At 55.1% G+C, this 19564-nt stretch overlaps 1 protein-coding gene across 5 annotated transcripts in view; it reads left to right on the top strand.

The window, feature by feature from the left end:
* Window positions 1–1632: 1632 nt before the first annotated feature.
* The window catches only part of cacna1fb (calcium channel, voltage-dependent, L type, alpha 1F subunit), a 24685-nt gene continuing 6753 nt past the window's right edge, over window positions 1633–19564 (top strand). For 2 of the 5 annotated variants that reach the window (XM_086142082.1, XM_086142084.1), the window contains exons 1-36: window positions 5757–5912; window positions 6008–6108; window positions 6299–6404; window positions 8301–8440; window positions 9648–9799; window positions 9911–10063; window positions 10762–10958; window positions 11073–11176; window positions 11746–11897; window positions 12079–12153; window positions 12430–12511; window positions 12754–12780; window positions 12849–13009; window positions 13130–13355; window positions 13674–13881; window positions 13948–14068; window positions 14241–14316; window positions 14382–14448; window positions 14517–14577; window positions 14677–14779; window positions 14889–15018; window positions 15970–16029; window positions 16134–16240; window positions 16356–16443; window positions 16621–16728; window positions 16886–16938; window positions 17027–17173; window positions 17248–17449; window positions 17770–17928; window positions 18006–18116; window positions 18185–18268; window positions 18350–18478; window positions 18599–18664; window positions 18742–18833; window positions 18964–19123; window positions 19200–19327. In XM_086142082.1, coding sequence (XP_085998208.1) covers window positions 5832–5912; window positions 6008–6108; window positions 6299–6404; window positions 8301–8440; window positions 9648–9799; window positions 9911–10063; window positions 10762–10958; window positions 11073–11176; window positions 11746–11897; window positions 12079–12153; window positions 12430–12511; window positions 12754–12780; window positions 12849–13009; window positions 13130–13355; window positions 13674–13881; window positions 13948–14068; window positions 14241–14316; window positions 14382–14448; window positions 14517–14577; window positions 14677–14779; window positions 14889–15018; window positions 15970–16029; window positions 16134–16240; window positions 16356–16443; window positions 16621–16728; window positions 16886–16938; window positions 17027–17173; window positions 17248–17449; window positions 17770–17928; window positions 18006–18116; window positions 18185–18268; window positions 18350–18478; window positions 18599–18664; window positions 18742–18833; window positions 18964–19123; window positions 19200–19327 — 4217 coding nt within the window. In that variant the 5' untranslated portion in view covers window positions 5757–5831. Of the gene's footprint in view, window positions 1850–5670; window positions 5913–6007; window positions 6109–6298; window positions 6405–8300; window positions 8441–9647; window positions 9800–9910; window positions 10064–10761; window positions 11177–11745; window positions 11898–12078; window positions 12154–12429; window positions 12512–12753; window positions 12781–12848; window positions 13010–13129; window positions 13356–13673; window positions 13882–13947; window positions 14069–14240; window positions 14317–14381; window positions 14449–14516; window positions 14578–14676; window positions 14780–14888; window positions 15019–15969; window positions 16030–16133; window positions 16241–16355; window positions 16444–16620; window positions 16729–16885; window positions 16939–17026; window positions 17174–17247; window positions 17450–17769; window positions 17929–18005; window positions 18117–18184; window positions 18479–18598; window positions 18665–18741; window positions 18834–18963; window positions 19124–19199; window positions 19328–19564 lie in introns of those variants that run through there. The other 3 variants (XM_086142079.1, XM_086142083.1, XM_086142080.1) reach the window with 2 other exon arrangements.

Below are 19564 nucleotides of genomic sequence, written 5' to 3'. Positions count from 1 at the left end.
CGAGGACCTGGTGAAGAGGTCCTCGGAGTGTGGAAGCAGTTTCACCTTAAATGGTCACACCTTCCTGTCTGCTCTCACACACACACACACACACACACACACACAGGAGGAAATGTGTTTCACTGGATCCTTCTACACTTGGGCCACCAGCTGGGGAAAGTGTTGCCCTGAGCGCCTGGACATTCATTCACGTGGAATCAACGTCCACCTTACACTACCTTCAGAAAGTTTCACGTCATTTCTAAATAAACTGCCTTAAACCGCCCGGATCAGATGGACCGGTCCGGTCAAGGTCAGGGACGGAAAGATCAAAGGGGTTCAGGGTTTTTGTGACGTCAGATCAGAGAAGATCCGTCTCTCCATAGATGCCGCTCACCTGCAGCTCTCCCTGCTGATTGGACAGCTCACCTGTCAATCAGACCCTTCGGGGGGATAAGGTCACGTAAGGTCGGGTCAGACAGCCTGAGATAAGTTTAGGTCAAGTCAGATAAGACGAGATGAAAAGGGGTTATCTGTGGAGGTCCAGTCATGCGGGTCTTGGGGAATCACAGCGACGGGACTTGAATGGCTTCACTTGGAGACATTGATGAGCTTCTGAGGTGGAAAGGAAGCCCAGGCTGATGTTCTTACAGGCCAGGAGCACAAAATGAAGGTAGCCAGAAGACGCTTTAATGGAAGCTGCATGGTGACATCTCCAGGACACACACTGTGTGTGTGTGTGTGTGTGTGTGTGTGTGTGTGTGTGTGGGGGGGGTAAAGCTAAGGAAGGGTCCATTAAGGTCGTAGAAGATGAAGGGCTGAAGGAGGGGAAGGAAGGCTGTCCTGGACCTTCAGAGGCCTGGGGTCAAACCAGTGTGTGTGTGTGTGTGTGTGTGTGAGAGGCAGAGGTAATAATTGCCATGGTAACGAGTGTCTCACCTTCCTGTTGACGTGAAGGTCGGCGTTTCATCTCCACTCAACTTCCAATTTCCTTCAAGGGCTTTTAAATCCTGCAGGAGAGCAGGTCACATGACCACACACACTCAACGGTCCTCTTCATTCTTCTCACCGTCACAACCAGTTCTTCTGCACAAATAAGGTGTGTGTGTGTGTGTGTGTGTTCATGTAAAAATGTTTCCTCCATTCTCCTGATGGAAGAGGGTCTGAGAACCATGACAATCCGGTCGATCTGCTCCTGCGGGTCCAGGACTTGATCACGTGACCCGAGGAGCATGACGTGGACTCACTCACACACTCACACTCACACTCACACTCACACACACACACACACACTCACACACACACACTCACACACACACACACACACACACACACACCTGGCGTGATGTCATGCCGTGATGATGATGTCACAGATCTGTCCTGAGTCCACGCCGGTTCCCCGGGCTGCCGGTGGAGGTCAGGTCTGGCCAGGCTCCGGTTCCTCCGGTTCCTCGGGTTCCTCGGGTTCCTCGGGTTCCTCGGGTTCTCCTCCTGCTGGCCCTTTAATTCCGCCCCCCCGGCCCCCCCACACTGAGCTGCCTCTGTGTAATCCCTGTGCGAGGGGGAGGAGGGGGGCAGATTAGTGACCTGAAGCTGAAAAAGAAGCTGAATTTCCACGGCGTCTGGATCTGCTGCCGCTGCCGCTGCTGCTGCTGCTGCTCCTCACGCATCCCAACAGCACCACTGAACACGGTTCTCCAGCGGGTCTCCAACCACCATGTGAAGTTGTGCACGCTGAGAGCAGAGCAGGAGGAGAAGAGAAGCGGAGAAGAGCAGGAGAGGAGCAGGAGAGGAGGCGGATGTTGGCTGAGCGTCGGCGCCGGCGGCTGAGGGGCAACGGAGGGGGAGATGAACCACGACAGGAGGAAAAGTAAGAGGGTTCTACAGCAGGACGGCTGAACTCCTGAACATCTGGAGTCCCAAACTGGACCGGCATGCCGAGCTCTGTGTGTGTGTGAGGGATGCTTGTGTTCTGCCCCAGAAGATGAGATTCATGTTGTGTGCCGGAGCTCTGGAGGTCTGGAGGTGTGAGATGTTGGACTCGGGACCGATCATCTCCATCTGCGAGGCAAGGACGGCACTCGGTGGCTGATGGAGGTGACGGATGGAAGGGGGTTGAGGTGGAACTGGAGACGATGAGGGATGACGGAGGGGGTGGGGGGCGATGGAGATGTTGGAGGAGAGATGAGGCGATGGAGGGGGTGGAGGAGCGGTGGAGATGTTGGAGGAGAGAGATGAGGGCTGATGGAGGGACGACGGACAGGTGATTTGGAGGGTAATGGAGGTGCTGCAGCTGCTGGAGATGGAGAGGAACTCCTGTGAGAACTTCCATCTGTAAGGTTTATTCCATTTAGGATCTCAGACATTGAGATCCGGCTGCTCCGAGGACATCCGGGACATCACAGGGAGTGTGATGTCACTCATACGGAGCGTGATGTCACTCACAGGGAGTGTAATGTCACGGGGAGTGTGATGTCACAGGTAGTGTGATGTCACAGGGAGTGTGATGTCACTCATACAGAGCGCAATGTCACTCACAGGGAGTGTGATGTCACGGGGAGTGTGATGTCACAGGGAGTGTGATGTCACTCATAGGGAGCGTGATGTCACAGGTAGTGTGATGTCACAGGGAGTGTGATGTACTCATAGGGAGTGTGATGTTACAGGTCGTGTGATGTCACAGGGAGTGTGATGTCACTCACAGGGTGTCAAAGGTTACGTAAAGGATGGAGCCTGAGAAGACACCTGACTGACCTGATGACCTCGTTCACCTGCTGTGACCTTCAGTCCTGACGATCTCACTCGCCTGACCTGATATCTGACCTCTGACCTCTGGTCCTGATAACCTCCCGATAACCCGATACGACTTATGACCCCGGAGGTCTCCGCCCTGCTGTCGCTAATCCTCGGAAGACGGTCTCTGCGGACCCTGATAGTGTTGCCATGGAAACGAGAATGAAAGCACGGGACCTGACATCACGGTTGCCGTGGCAGCCAGCTAATCCGCCGCCAAGCCCCAAAGTCACTTCCAACTCCTCGCCATCAGTGTCTCCGTGCTTTGGGATGTGAACAAGAGCTTTGGGATGTGAACCAGGGGGCGGGGCCAGGTGGAGGGGCGGGGCCAGGTGCAGGGGCGGGGTCAGGTGGAGGGGCGGGGTCAGGGGCCCAAACTCACTCCGCCAACTACCGGCTCTGAGCACCAGAAGACGATTCAGAGTCAAACCCCGACAAGCGTCTGGAAACGACCTCAGGAAGTTCAAAGATCTGGAACTCAGCGAAGAGGAAGTAAATCCTGAAAACAGGCAGGAGCCAGAAACCAGGACCGGGACCAGGACCGGGACCAGGACCGGCCCAAATGGCAGTGTCTCTTGAAGCATCAGAGGAGTCCATACCCCGTCAGCCCCCCCTCAGCCCTCCCTCCCGCCCCCTCCTCCTCCTCCTCCTCCACTGGTCCCTGGTCCTCCTGAAGTTCTCCCTCCTCCTCCTCCTCTCGCTCTCCTTCCTCTCCTTCTCCTCTCGTTCCTTCTGCAGCCTCTCCACCCTCCTCCTCATCCTCTCCTCCCCGGCCCGGTTCCATCTCTCCTCCGGCCCGCCCAGCTGCTCCTCCTCCTCTTCCTCCTGGATGGTGTACATGCTGGAAGTGCTGTCCTGGACCTGGACCTCCTGCCGAGGCCCTGCTCTTACACCTTCTGGACCTCCTCACCTGTGATCCACCCTGAGGAAGGGGCCTCAGGAGTCCACCAGACCTTCGGGGGGGGCACACACACACACACACACACACACACACACACACACACACACACACACACACACACATCGGGAGCCTGCAGGTGGCATCTGCTCTGCTGACATCACAGTGACATCACAGTGAGATCACCCCCTTCTATCACCTCCATCAGCAGAGGTCAGAGGTCATGGGGGGCTTGGACCTTCTGTCCGTTCATGGACAACACACACACACACACACACACACATCCTTACAACATAGTCAGTCAGAAGTAGGGCAACTGTGTGTGTGTTTGTGTGTGTGTGTGTGTGTGTGTGTGTGTGTGTGTGTCATGCTGCCCCCAGCCTGGTCCAGCTGGGAAGGTCATCCGTTTATTAAGTGAATGTTGGGGCAGTTTTCTTCTTCTTCACTGCTCTCTCTCTCTCTCTCTCTTTCTCTCTCTCATACACACAAACACACACATACACACACACACACACACACACACACACACACACACACACACACAAACACATTTAAACATGAAAGTTAACAATGCAGATGGAGGGTTGTGTGCGAGGGTTAGCATGTCATGCTCCACACACACACACACACACACACACACACACACACACACACACAGACAGACTGGGATCCAGGTCAGCAGGTCCTCACAGATATAGGAACCCTGCCCTGTCAGAACCTCGTCAGTGAACTGGGGATAATTATGGGATAATTAGACAGATTCTTGTATGCCGTGGGGGGGCGGGGGGGGGGGGGGGAGCTCCAGCAGCTCCACTGCACCCACATGATCCAGAGTCATGTGACCAGAGCCGCGGTCCTTCAGCAGCTCCTGGAGGTTCTGGGATCTCCTGACCCGGGGGGTGAAGGCCACTTTGAGTTTCCAAAGTGAAGGTAAAAGTGTTAAATCAGTTAGTTTCCATGGAAACCCAGGTCTCCCACCGCACCTGAACGCAGCCTGGATGTCGGCCGGGGCCAGCTGGGCCGCCGCAGGATGCAGCGATGCATGCTGGGAAACTGGGAGATCCAGGAAACAGAGGAGCGAAGGTCGAGCCAGGCAGCAGGTCACACTCTAATCTGTCCATGGCTTTATCTGTGTGTGTGTGTGTGTGTGTGAGTGTGTGCAGGGTCCTCAGGTACACACACACACACACACACACACACACACACACACACACAGATCTAGGTCACAGCTGTTCACCACTCCATTTCTCTTTTACCTCCTGAAAATGATTCTCTGCGTCCCGTTGCTTCAGACGGGTGAAGATGAGGAGGCCTCGCCGGCTGAGATGTTCCTCCAAACACCAGGGGGACACTTGACATCCATCTCAAATCCTCTGGATTCTTTCAGCTCCCCGGGAGTCCCGGGACTGAAATCAGTTGCTTTAAATGGCGGGTCTGCAGGAAGATCTTCAGGGCGTGAGGGAAAGTCATGGAGGGGAGGGGAGAAGGTGCTGGGAGAGGAACCGGAGCTCTGAGAACTGGAGACTCTGATCTCCACCGTGACCGATGCTAACGTTAGCGCCTGGTCCGCCTGCAAAACATCCATTGGCGTGCGGGTCTGGAACATCTTGAGTCCGACTCCTTCAGCGTGAAGGAGAACCTTCTGATGCCCTGGGAAATATTATGGGATGTTCAGACCTGCTCCGTCACAGGTGGTGTCGGACTGTTTTCAATGTCTTCCTGCCTGGGTTCCCTCCAGCCGTCCGGGTTAAGCCCCGCCCCTTGACCCGAGGGGGCGGAGCGTAGAATGAACGCATGAATAGTGTGCTGGTTTGGACCCCCCTGTTCAGTGATGAGGTCACTTCCTGTTTGTTTCCATGGCGATGATTGGTTATCTAAAGAGTGAATGATCGTGACACGTTTGAGATCTGAGTGGTCAGGTTTGTGTGTGTGTGTGTGTGCGTGTGTGTATGTGTGTGTGTCCACCGCCTCCCAGTTCTTTCCCTGGTGTGTGTCTGCAGGCGCCGGCCGTAACGGCTACACCAACACGGTGGACGGAGGTGTGGAGGAAGAGGGAGGAGAGGGGGATGGAGGAGGAGGAGGAGGAGGAGGAGGAGGAGAGGAGGAGACGGCCGGCGGCTGGGATGAAGATCTGGACGGAGAGGAGGACGGCGGGGTGAGGATGACCAGGACGGACACGCTGCACTCCACCACCAGCTCCACCGGGACGCAGAGGCGGAGAGGACAGCACGCCAAGAAGCAGGTGGGCCGGCGCCGGAGGACCTGCTCTGGGCCGCCGGCGAGTACTGAGATGATGGAGATGATGGAGATGATGGAGACGTGTCTCCTCCCCCTCAGGTCCAGGGCAGTAACCAGGTGCAGCGAGCACCCAGAGCCCTCTACTGTCTGAAGCTCAACAACCCCATCAGACGAGCGGCGCTCTCCATCGTGGAGTGGAAGTATCCTTCGCAAGCCGTTACGTTCTAGCGCTGTTAGCTGCTAATGAAGAGGAGCGACGGCTCTCCGCTCCACTTCCTGTCAGACACTGTGTGATGTCACTTCCTGTTAGCGCCTTGTGTTTCCTGAAGGTTGGGAGACCAGAGCCCACCTTCTCAACCTTCTCACTGCTGGTGTTCCTCAACGTCTCAGACCCTTCGACATCTTCATCCTGCTCGCCATCTTCGCCAACTGCGTGGCTCTGGGTGTCTCCAAGCCCTTCCCTGAGGACGATTCCAACTCCACCAACCACGACCTGGTCAGCGCACACACACACACACACATACACACACACACACACACACACACACACACATACACATGTGTTATTTCATTTTAACATTCAACTGTGAGGTGGAGTCAGTGCTTCACACACAATGAATCCCAGTGTTCACTGGATCAAGTCTGAAGATCAAGGAAACCTTCAGCCTGGACCACAGCTGGTGAAGGTGAATGGATGGATGGATGGATGGATGGTTAAAGGATAGATGGATGGATGATGGATGGATGAAGGATGGATGGATGGATGGATGGTTAAAGGATGGATGGATGGATGGATGGATGGATGGATGGATGGATGGATGGAGGCCAACAACCTAAAGAAGGGATAAAGTGGAGAGGGTGGGTTCTCCAGCCTGGGGTCAGTGGGACAGCGTTCTCTGAGGAACGTAAACAGAGGAACCCAGTTTGAGCTGGTTCTCCAAGCGGGAGCATCATGGAGGCCGCAGATGATTGACAGCTCCTTGATTGGATGTGATCAGTTGACGTTCTGCTCCAATGGTTCTTCTCCCTGTCCTGGTTTCATCCTCGCTTCCAGCCCCACTGTACACACTGTCCATGATGTCACTTTATGTGTATGTGTGTGTGTGTGTTTACTTGATCACATGGCTCTTCATGGTTCACTGCTCAGCACTCTCCTCATCACTGGAGTGGAAATGCCATCAGAAGTTCAGGTGTGAAGTCCATCTTCATCATTCCTCCATGTCCTCCAATGACTACCAGGACCGGCTCCAGCCAGCCGGGCAATGTTGGTCCAGTTTGGTCTGGATACAGTCATTCCTGGTCCTAGTCCTGGTCCTGGTCCGGTCTGGGTGACCAGGTGCGACACTGAGTCCATCAGAGATCTGAAGGTGGGAGCAGAAGATCTCTGAGCTGCATCTAAACCTGATGGCTAACTGCGCCAGCTAAGTGGTTAGCTTAGTTAGCATGTGGCCATGCAGCCATGGGGGGGGGGGGGGGGGGGGGGTGTTCACCATCAGTGTCAGGGCTTAGCAACCAGCTAATAGCTGCTAGCCTGGAGCTCGCACTGAAGTGGATCTGTATGCTAACAGGCGCAACGCCCTCTGCTGGACCACCTGCACCTTCACATCTGCTAGAAGAAGACCATCACTGGGTGTATGGTGTGTGACATCACCAACCATCACAGGGCATCCATCCATCCATCCATCCATCCATCCATCCATCCATCCATCCATCCATCCATTCCTTGGCCTCAGCTGATCACATGACCAACTGCTTCTCCACTTGAGTCCAGTGAGTGACACCTGGACCAGGAAGGACCAGATGGTGGTCTGTGCTCAGGAGGTCAGGTGTCTCCTGACTGCTTCAGGAAGGTCCTGAAGGACTCTCACGCTCTGATGGAGCTTCTTCATGGCTTGAAGATCACATCCTCAACCAGCTGATCATCAGATGATTGACAGCTACGGTTGAGGAGGTGTGTCTCCTGCCGCCCAGCCACCTGAAGCCTCCTCAGCTCCACATCTGGACGTGGACCAACCCCAGACCTGGGATGAGTCACATGATGCAGTGTGTGTGTGTGTGTGTGGGGGGGGGGGGGTCAGTAGATGATGACAGATTGGTAATCCCCTGGAAGACTCCCAGAGCACATTTACCAGGTCACACACACACACGTGTTATTTTTCCCTCTTTGTGAGGACCTCAGTCACGTCACATTGACTCAGAATCCTTAAATCCTGAGTTCCAGAAGCAGAACCTCTCAGACCTGGTCCAAAGATCAGACCTCCAGTCTGATCCATCTCTTTACCTTCACGCTCCATCAGTCTCCAGTGACCACACTGACACTGAGCGCTGATGATGAAGCAGACGGTCTCCTCATCTTCACCAGTAACAGAATGACCATCACCTTCCTCCGCAGGAACAAGTGGAGTATGTGTTTCTCATCATCTTCACCGTGGAGACCTTCCTGAAGATCCTGGCCTATGGTTTGGTGATGCACCCCAGCTCCTACATCCGCAACGGCTGGAACCTTCTGGACTTCGTGATCGTCATCGTCGGGTAGGAACCGCGGGAGCCCGCTGAGGTTCTGCAGGCCAGAGGTTCTCCGCTCGTGCTGTCATGGTCTGGTTCTGCTCCACTTCTTCTGGGGTTTTGTTGGTCACTGCTGGAGGAGGTCACTGGCCTGGTTCTCCACCCTGAGCTGCTCCTGAGCCTGGGGCTGGACCATCAGCAGGACCTCTGAGGAGATGTGAGCTGAAAGAGCTGCAGCCTCTCCTCCATCGCCCCCGGCAACGCCAGCATTTCTCTGGTTCTGGAGGGTGTGTGTGGAGAGACTGCTACTGACACACACACACACACACACACACACACACACACACACACACACACACACACACACACACACACACACACACACACAAACACAGTGAGTCCTGAGTCTTATTGGAGTAATGAAACATCCATTACTGCAATGTTCTGGTCTCACATCTTCAGCGCTCCACCTGCTCAGGTCACAGCAGGACCTTCAGGTCCTGGGGGTTCTGAGGGTCCTCACTGAGGACGCGGGTGGGCGGCGGTGACAGGTGGAGGTCATGCAGCTCTGAAGGAGATACTGAGCACCATGGAGACCAAAGTCCACTGGAACAGGCTGGAGGCACCGGTCAGTCCAGTGAGGAAACATCTGGCCAAGAATGGCAGCGCCGGGTCCGCAAGCTTCGGTCGACCGCCGGGCGACATCACGCGGACGAGTCGGATGATGACCGAACGTCAGTGTGAGAAGATCCAGAGGCAGGAGATGGTGGCTGAGGGTGCACTGAATGACAGATGTCCATCATCGTGTCTGGACCCGAGCTGCCGGGGTCCGACAGAAGATCTGAAAGACGGTCGGACCCGGTCCGACCCGGAGCGACCTGTAGTGTTGGGGTTCTGGCCTTCTGACCGGCTCCTCTTCTTCAGACTCTGAGCTTCTCCTCAGAACGTCATCCGGGAAGGTTAGCGGTCAGGACCGGATCTTCTGGATTCCCTCCAGAAACGCCACCTGGAATATCAAACGTCGGGTCCAGTTGGAATCGTCTCCTGACCGCTCGGAGCTTTCCAACAGTGAAAGAACCTCAGAAGGTCCCGCGTGGACAACCGGGACCCGGCCCAGATCCCTCTCTGGGGTAGATCTTCCCTTCTGTGACGAGGTCACAGGTGACCTCCAGGAGGTCGGACACCTCGGGTCTTTAGCGCCTCTCGGTGTAACCTCGTGTTCTTCTGTCTGCAGCTTGTTCAGCGTCGTCTTGGAGACCATGACCCATAAGTCTGGTGAGCAGGCGACCAGCCACCACATGCCGGGGAAACCTGGAGGTCTGGACGTCAAAGCCCTGAGGGCCTTCCGGGTCCTGAGGCCCCTCAGGCTGGTCTCTGGAGTTCCCAGTGAGTCCGAGGTCGCAGACGGACCGCCGGCCGCTCCGTCCTCCGGCCTTTCTCCATCTGGACCACCTTCTGACCTCCGCCTCTGACCTCTGACCTCCATGTGACCTCCAGGCCTGCAGATTGTCCTCAACTCCATCATGAAGGCCATGGTTCCTCTGCTCCACATCGCCCTGCTCGTTCTCTTCGTCATCATCATCTACGCCATCATCGGCCTGGAGCTTTTCATAGGACGCATGCACCGCACCTGCTACTACATCAGCACAGGTACACACACACGCATGCACGCACGCACGCACGCACGCACGCACGCACACACACACACATACGTTCACATTCACACGTACAAACCCAAACACATACATACAGATACAAATACACACGTGCGCACACACACACACATACAAACACGTATACACACACACCCATACACATGTATACACATACACACACATACATGCACGCACGCACATACATATATACACATTCACACATACACATACACACACACACACATATATATATATATATACATAAATACACTTAAACATACACATACACACACACACACACACACACACATACACAAGTACACACACATATACACAAATGTGAACACACACACCTACACACACACACACCTACACACACACACACATACACACTTACATACACGTACACATACACACACACACATACACATACACCCACACATATATACACACAGACAATACATATGCATACATGCACACAACCATACATCCACACACAACCACACACATACACCCACACATATATACACACACAGACACAGGGGTGTGAACACACACACGGACACTCACACACACTCACAGGCACATACACACTCACACCCACGCACACATTACAAACACACACGCACACACACACACACACACACAGAAGGTATAGTGTTGCTGTGTGCGTGAGGAGGTTTTGTGTCGCAGATAACTTTGTGGAGGACGACCCGGTCCCGTGTGCGTTCGCGGGTCACGGCCGTCAGTGTTCGGTCAACGGGTCGGAGTGCCGCGGCCGCTGGGACGGACCCAACGGGGGCATCACCAACTTCGACAACTTCTTCTTCGCCATGCTCACCGTCTTCCAGTGCATCACCATGGAGGGCTGGACCGACGTCCTGTACTGGGTAGGAGGCCACGCCTCGAGCACCGGTCCGCACCGGTCTGTTCCGGTCCAACCTCGTCCAACCTGGTCCGACCTGGTCCAACCTGGTCCAACCCGGTCTTCTCTGGATCCACAGATGAACGACGCCATCGGCTTCGAGCTGCCCTGGGTCTACTTCGTCTCCCTCGTCATCTTCGGCTCCTTCTTCGTCCTCAACCTGGTCCTGGGAGTCCTGAGCGGGTCCGTCACTCCTTCTGTCCAGCAGCAGCTCTCTAGGACCACCTGACCCTGTGACAGGTTCTAGACAGGATCAGCAGGGTGGATGTTGCCTGGCTGTGTCACAGCTCAGAGCTTAGCTATGAGAGGGAGAACACTGTCTGAAGGTCCTCTGAAGGACCTGTGAATGTGGTCTCCAGATGTTTGAATGTTGTCTGGAGGTGTGTGAATGTTGTCTGAATGTGTGTGAATGTTGTCTGAATGTGTGTGAATGTGTTCTGCAGGTATGTGAATATGTTCTGAAGGTGTGTGAATGTGTTCTGAAGGTGTGTGAATGTTGTCTGAATGTATGTAAACGTTGTCTGAAGATGTGTGAATGTTGTCTAAAGGTGTGTGAAGGTTTTTTGAAGGTGTGCTGGAGGTGTGTGAATGTTGTCTGAAGGTGTGTGAAGGTTTTCTGAAGGTGTGTGAAGGTTTTCTGAAGGTGTGTGAATGTGTTCGGGAGGTGTGTGAAGGTTGTCTGAAGGTGTGTGAAGGTTTTCGGAAGGTGTGTGAATGTTGTCTGAAGGTGTGTGAATGTTACCTGGCTGCAGGGAGTTCAGCAAGGAGAGGGAGAAGGCCAAGGCTCGGGGAGACTTCCAGAAGTTGCGTGAGAAACAGCAGATGGAGGAGGACCTGTGTGGATACATGGACTGGATCACTCAGGCTGAAGACATGGATGACCTGGATGAGGACGGAAACCCACGTAAGAGTGTGTGTGTGTGTGTGTGTGTGTGTGTGTGTGTGTGTGCGCGTGTTTGTGTGTGTTTCTAGGGAATATGAAACATCTACGTCCTCTGTTTTTTTTTTACTCAAATGGAGATGTTTGTGGTATATTAATCTAAATTCTATGTGTGTGTGTGTGTGTGTGTGTGTGTGCGTGCCAGGTCCATCTCTGGGAGATTTGTCAGATAAGAAGAAAGGGAAGTTCGGATGGTTCAGTCATTCCAATGAAACACATGGTAAAACGCACGTGCACATACTCATACACACACACATACATACATACACACACGCACACATACATACATACATGCACACATACATGCATGCATCCATATATACATACACACATACATACATACATACATGCATAAATGCACACATACATACATACATACAGAAATGCATACATACATAAATGCATACATATATACATACATACATACATACATACATACACCCTTCCATCAGAAGAGATTCAGCAGCATTGAGAAGAATCTTATCTTCATCATCAGCGAGTCTCCCTGCCAGTGAGACGGCGTCGGAGAACACGGAGAACATCGATGAGGAGCACGCCAACTGCTGCCAGGCCTGCTGGTAATACACACACACACACACACACACACACACACACACACACACACACACACTGAATAGCAGGGGTCTAAGTGTGTTAGAGAGCCAGGTGTTTCTTCTCCACACACCAGAAGTCAGGTATTGTTCCAGCCGGCTCTGGAACACCTGGGCCTCTGCGCTGTGAGGAGAAGGTGAGGGAGCAGGAGCAGGAGCAGGAGAATGAGAAGGTGTCCTCAGACTGAGGTCGGTGTGTGTTGTTTCAGCGCTCGGACGATGAAGATCGGCTGCTGGTGAGTGTGGCGTGGTGGTGGGCGGGGCCTGCGTCCGCCAGGTGTCCATAAAGCTGTGTGTCCTCCAGCCGGACGCTGCGGCGCTGGAACCGCGTCTGCCGCCGCAACTGTCGCACGGCCGTCAAGTCGGTCACCTTCTACTGGCTGGTGCTCCTGCTGGTGTTCCTCAACACGTCCCTCAGCGCCTCCGAGCACTACAACCAACCCGATTGGCTGACGCAGGTCCAGGGTACGAGCACTTCCTGTTCCTGCCCGCAGAGGCCGGGGTCAAGGGTGGGTCGCTGACTTTGTGTATGTGTGCGTGTGTGTGTGTGTGTGTGTGTGTGTGTGTGTGTGTGTGTGCGCACAGACATAGCCAACAAGGTGCTGCTGTCCCTCTTCACGGTGGAGATGTTGCTGAAGATGTACAGTCTGGGTTTGTCTCACTACTTCATCGCCTTCTTCAACCGCTTCGACTGCTTCGTGGTCTGTGGAGGCATCATGGAGACCATCCTGGTGGAGCTGGACATCATGCCGCCGCTCGGCATCTCCGTGCTGCGCTGCGTTAGGCTGCTACGCATCTTCAAGGTGACGCGGTGAGGACACACACACACACACACACACGCATGCACAGACACACACACACACACACACACACAAACACAAACACAAACACACACACACACACACACACACACACACACCTACCTGGGCAGATCTCAGATCCTAACACCTAGAAGTACACAAGAACACCCTGGTGGAGGTGAGAGGAGCGTCAGACAACAGAGAAACCAGGAACCCAGAAGATGAGATCTCAGGTCAGGTCCATCACTCCTGGCCTCAGAACTTCAGCCCGGTGAGGTAGCGAGGAGATGTGGGAGTTTGGCGCGTGATGTCACGGTGTGTGTGCGCAGCCATTGGACGGCTCTGTCCAACCTGGTGGCGTCGCTGCTGAACTCCATGAAGTCCATCGCCTCGCTGCTGCTGCTGCTCTTCCTCTTCCTCATCATCTTCGCCCTGCTGGGGATGCAGCTCTTCGGGGGGAAGTTCAACTTCGACGAGACTCAGACCAAGCGCAGCACCTTCGACGCCTTCCCGCAGGCCCTGCTCACCTGCTTCCAGGTAAGCCCCGCCCCCCGGCCCGCTGGCTGCGGGGGGGGCGGGGCCGATCACGTGACCCCGTTTCAGATCCTGACGGGCGAGGACTGGAACGTGGTGATGTACGACGGCATCATGGCGTACGGCGGCCCCGTCTTCCCGGGCATGATCGTCTGCGTCTACTTCGTCATCCTCTTCATCTGCGGAAACTGTATCCTTCTCCTGGGACATCACGGTGATGTCACGTCACGTCACGTCGCTGTCACCGTCACGTGACGTCCACACGCCTCCCCGACGGCGGCGCACCTCCTTGGAGGCGTACCAGCTCCCGCCTCCCTGACAGCACCAGTGCGTGTGGCGAGTTTCCTCCTTAGCGAGGTCAGACATCTTGCTGAACGTCTTCCTGGCCATCGCCGTGGACAACCTGGCGGGGGGCGACGGAGACGACAAGAGCAAGGAGTGAGTGGGGGCGGGGCAGGGGGCGGGGCTTGGCCAGGAGGTGTTAATGATCGGACGTGTTGCAGGAAGAAGAAGGGAACGGAGGAGGAGGAAGAGGAGGAGGAGGAGGAGGCTGACGAGGAGCAGGTGAAGGTGAGGAAGGAGCACGGCTTTCTCCTGACGCCTCGCGAGCCGGACCTTCAGCTCCTCTGTCCCCGCAGGTGGACATCGACGAGGACACCGAGTACGAGGAGGAGGAGGAGCTTCCGGAGGGCGAGGATGGTCAGTGGGTCTGCGACTCAGCTGATCTGAGACCAGCTCGGACCTCTCGTGGGTGATGGCGTCTCCGCCGTGACATTGTTCTTGTCGTGACCCCTCCAGATGGAGGTGTGCAACTGAAGATGGCCGACCTGGCCCCCCCGAAGGAGAAGGTCCTCCCCATCCCAGAGGGCAGCGCCTTCTTCTGCCTCAGCAAGACCAACCCGTGAGCATCGCACCTCCGACCGCCCCTGAATGCAGCACGGACCGTACACTCCATTTCCAATGATGCTCAGCAACTCTGTGTGTGTGTGTGTGTGTGTGTGTGTGTGCAGGATCCGTGTGGCCTGCCACACCCTGATCCACCACCACATCTTCACCAACCTCATCCTGGTCTTCATCATCCTCAGCAGCTGCTCGCTGGCCGCCGAGGATCCCATCAGAGCTCACTCCTTCCGGAACAACGTGAGTGTCGGGACACCAAGACATCATGTCTGAGTGACATCATGTCTGGGTGACATCATGTCTGAGTGACGTCATGTCTGAGTGACATCATGGCCGGATGATGAAGACCAGCTGGAACCTTGATGCTTGGCGTGTCGGACATGTCACTGTACACTTATGACTGACAGGAAGCAGCGTCCCCTCTGATTGGTGGAACCCTCAGCCGCCAACCTCAGTGGGGACGCTGTCATGTGATAATGACGTGGGCCAATCACGGAGTGTTGAGGGTGAACAAGGAGCAGACGGAGGCGTCCTGGCGGCGGGGGGCGGGGCTTCTGCACATCACAGGAAGTGGGTCACTGACTAACTGGGTTAAAGAGGGAAACATGGCGGCGCTCAGAGGAAATTACCAGTTCAACATCTGAACAGCTGCAGCGGCAGTGCACAAACACACACACACACACACACACACACACACACACACACACACACACACACACACACACACACAGACGCCACAGTGTAATTAGCTACAGCTGAGGGCCATCCATACACACATACACATGGAACATCCATGGACCCACACATACTGTAATACGTTGCCAGGCACACACACACACAGGCACACACAAACACACAGGCACACACACACACACTTATTGTCTAGTCCAAATATTAAATTTGTGATTTTGCTTCTTGCTGATGAAGAGCAGCTATGAACTTCATCAACTCCATGCGGGCAGAGTGTTTGTGTGTATGTGTGTGTGTGTCTCTACACAGCACAGAAGTCCCATGACAGGCCTAATGCTAAAACGCTAACATGTGTTAGCTCAAAGGAAGCAGGCCGGTGACACGCACATCTCAGTGTTTGTGACGTTATGGACCCTCTGCTTGACCATGACTCTGTCCTTGCTTGCCGTGTGTGTGTGTTTGTTTGTGTGTGTGTGTGTGTGTGTGTACGCACATCTTCAGGTCCTGGGTTATGCCGACTACGCCTTCACATCCATCTTCACGGTGGAGATCCTGCTGAAGGTAGGTGTTGGGGCCTCTGCTTGGAGGCGGGGCCTCTACCTGGGGGCGGGGCCTCTGCTTGGAGGCGGGGCCTCAGGGCCGGGGCTGACCTGTGTCTCCTGCAGATGACCGTCCATGGCGCCGTCCTCCACCAGGGCTCCTTCTGCAGAAACTGGTTCAACCTGCTGGACCTTCTGGTGGTCAGCGTCTCCCTGGTGTCCTTCTTCCTGCAGTCAGTATATGCTCACCCTCCGCTGCAGGTCCACCTGCATCCAAATATCCACACGTCTATCAAGTGTGTGTGTGCATTTGTGTTTGTGTGTTTGTGTGTGTGTGTGTACGTGCAGCTCCAGTGCTATCTCTGTGGTGAAGATCCTCCGGGTCCTCCGAGTCCTCAGACCTCTGAGGGCCATCAACAGGGCCAAAGGACTCAAGGTTAGTGTGTGCACACGTAAATGTGTGTGTGTGTGTGTGTGTGTGTGTGTGTGTGTGTGTGTGTGCGCGCACGCACCTGCCTAAATGACGTGTTCTCTGTATGGAGCTCAAACATCTTGCTTGGAAAACTATTGTCAGAGCTGACAACCTGTGTGTGTGTGTGTGTGTGTGTTACAGCATGTTGTCCAGTGTGTGTTTGTGGCCATCAGGACCATTGGAAACATCATGATCGTCACAACCCTCCTGCAGTTCATGTTTGCCTGTATTGGAGTCCAGCTGTTCAAGGTTCCAGCAATACACACTCACTCACTCACTCACTCACTCCCTCACTCACTCACTCACTCCCTCACTCACTCACACACACACACACACACACAAGCACACGCACACGCACACACATACACACACACACACACACACTGACTTTGCTGTCTGCCTCCAGGGTAAATTCTATCGCTGCACTGACGAGGCCAAACACACTCCTGAACAGTGCAAGTAGGTGTGAACTCAAATCACGCGACCTGTGTTGCCGTGGAGACGAGACATGACGTGCACGTGTGTGCGTGTGCGTGTGTGTGTGTAGAGGTACCTTTGTGGTCTACAAAGATGGAGACGTGAACCACCCCATGGTCAGAGAACGTCTGTGGCAGAACAGTGACTTCAACTTTGACAACGTGCTGATGGGCATGATGGCGCTCTTCACCGTGTCCACGTTCGAGGGCTGGCCGGCGTGAGTCACCAGGCCGGGCTCCCGGGGGGTTCTTCTCCGGGGCGTCTCACCACACCGGGGTTCTTCTCCTCCAGGCTGCTCTACAAAGCCATCGACGCTAACGGCGAGAACTCGGGTCCCATTTACAACTACCGGGTGGAGATCTCCATCTTCTTCATCGTCTACATCATCATCATCGCCTTCTTCATGATGAATATCTTCGTGGGCTTCGTCATCATCACCTTCCGGGAGCAGGGGGAGCAGGAGTACAAGAACTGTGAGCTGGACAAGAACCAGGTGTGTGTCCCGCACAGGACCGCATCTTGTGAGGATCAGTGTGTACACGACCATCGGGGAGCTCCACACCGTGCACCTTCAGCAGCACCATCACACACACAGCACTCACATATATATATTCACGAGCGGCGCCCGGCCAACGCAGAACACCGTAATTTGTGGGGCTGATCATGAAGCGTTCACACTGAACTGTAGAAGGACACACACACACACACACACACACACACACACACACACACACACAGATAGAGGCCTTGTGTATTTTCAAACCAACTCAGATTGATGGTTTAAGGTGTGTGTGTGTGTGTGTGTGTGTGCAGCGTCAGTGTGTGGAGTACGCCCTGAAGGCCCAGCCACTGAAGCTCTACATCCCAAAGAACCCTGTCCAGTACAAGTTCTGGTCCATCATCAACTCCACGGGCTTCGAGTACGTGATGTTTGTGCTCATCCTGCTCAACACCGTCACACTGGCCGTGCAGGTGAGACGCCCCGAAACCATCTACCTCCGACCCCCACCGGCTACCTGTGAACCCCCGTGTGCCCCCTTGTCCCGCAGCACTACGAGCAGTCCAAGACCTTCAGCTACATCATGGACATCCTGAACATGGTGTTCACGGGCCTCTTCACGGTGGAGATGCTGCTGAAGCTGCTGGCTCTGCGTCTGCGGGTGAGGACCACTTTCTGCTCGGAGGCGGAGGTCCGAGAAGCCGGCGTCTCACCTGTGTGTCCCCCCAGCACTACTTCGTGGACGCCTGGAACTCCTTCGACGCCCTGATCGTGGTCGGCAGCGTGGTGGACATCGTGGTCACCGAGTTCAGCGTGAGTGCGGAGCTCCTTCAGCGGACGGTCGTCCCGCGGGCGGGGCCTCCTCCTCTGACCTTCTCCCCTGGACCTCCTCAGAGCGGCGAGGACAGCTCCAGGGTGTCCATCACCTTCTTCCGCCTGTTCCGAGTGATGCGATTGGTCAAGCTGCTGAGCAAAGGGGAGGGGATCCGCACGCTGCTGTGGACCTTCATCAAGTCCCTGCAGGTCAGGGGCGGGGCTTAGATGATCCGGGGGCGGGGCTTATAGGATCAGGGGGCGGGGCGTAGCCAGCCGTCTCCGCCACGGGCTCGCGGGAGGTCGCTGACCACCTCTTGTCGTCCCCAGGCTCTGCCCTACGTAGCTCTGCTCATCGCCATGATCTTCTTCATCTACGCCGTCATCGGCATGCAGGTGACCTTACGAGCCGAGGTCTCCCTCCTCCGGTCCAGAGCGACGTTCTCACCTCTCCTCCGTCCGCTTCCCCTCAGACCTTCGGCAAGATCGCCATGCAGGACCACACTCAGATCAACAGGAACAACAACTTCCAGACGTTCCCTCAGGCCGTTCTGCTCCTCTTCAGGTCACACCTTCTTCCTCCTCCTTCTCCTCCGTCAGGGTCCTTTTTGGATGGCCGAACCCGAGGTAGAACATCGATTGTGCGAGAACCCCATCGCTGAGCTCCGTGTGTGTGTGTGTGTGTGTGTGTGCAGGTGTGCCACAGGCGAGGCCTGGCAGGAGATCATGCTGGCCAGCCTGCCTGGGAAACGCTGCGACCCGGAGTCGGACTACGAACCCGGAGAGGAATTCAGCTGCGGCAGCAACATCGCCATCGTCTACTTCATCAGCTTCTTCATGCTGTGTGCTTTCCTGGTGTGAACACACACACACACTCACAAGCACACGCACAGGCACATGCACTCGCCTGACCCCCGCTCTCCGTCCTCAGATCATCAACCTGTTCGTCGCCGTCATCATGGATAACTTTGACTATCTGACCCGCGATTGGTCGATTCTGGGGCCGCACCATCTGGACGAGTTCAAGAGGATCTGGTCTGAGTATGACCCCGAGGCAAAGTAAGACCGCTGCACCAGAGTTCCACGGGTCACATGTAGTCGCTCTGCTAACCCAGAGAGGGAGAGCAGGGAGCGACGATCCACGAGATCATTCATTCGTTCATTTGTACATTCTCTACCTGCCTGTCGCGCATCCAGGACAGGATTTCAACCTACCGCACGTGTTTCCACGAGCAATAGTACCTCACGTCGTGTTCCCTCTTATAGCATTTCCTCTGGAAGTACTTCCTCTTGTAG

Source organism: Fistularia commersonii, chromosome 34 (genome assembly GCF_037954325.1).
Source record: "Fistularia commersonii isolate RoL2024-O1a breed Wild chromosome 34, RoL_Fcom_v1.0, whole genome shotgun sequence".
NCBI classification, from domain to species: domain Eukaryota; kingdom Metazoa; phylum Chordata; class Actinopteri; order Syngnathiformes; family Fistulariidae; genus Fistularia; species Fistularia commersonii.
The sequence above is the reverse complement of the archived record's forward strand: the minus strand, read 5'-3'. Positions and strand labels throughout refer to the sequence as shown.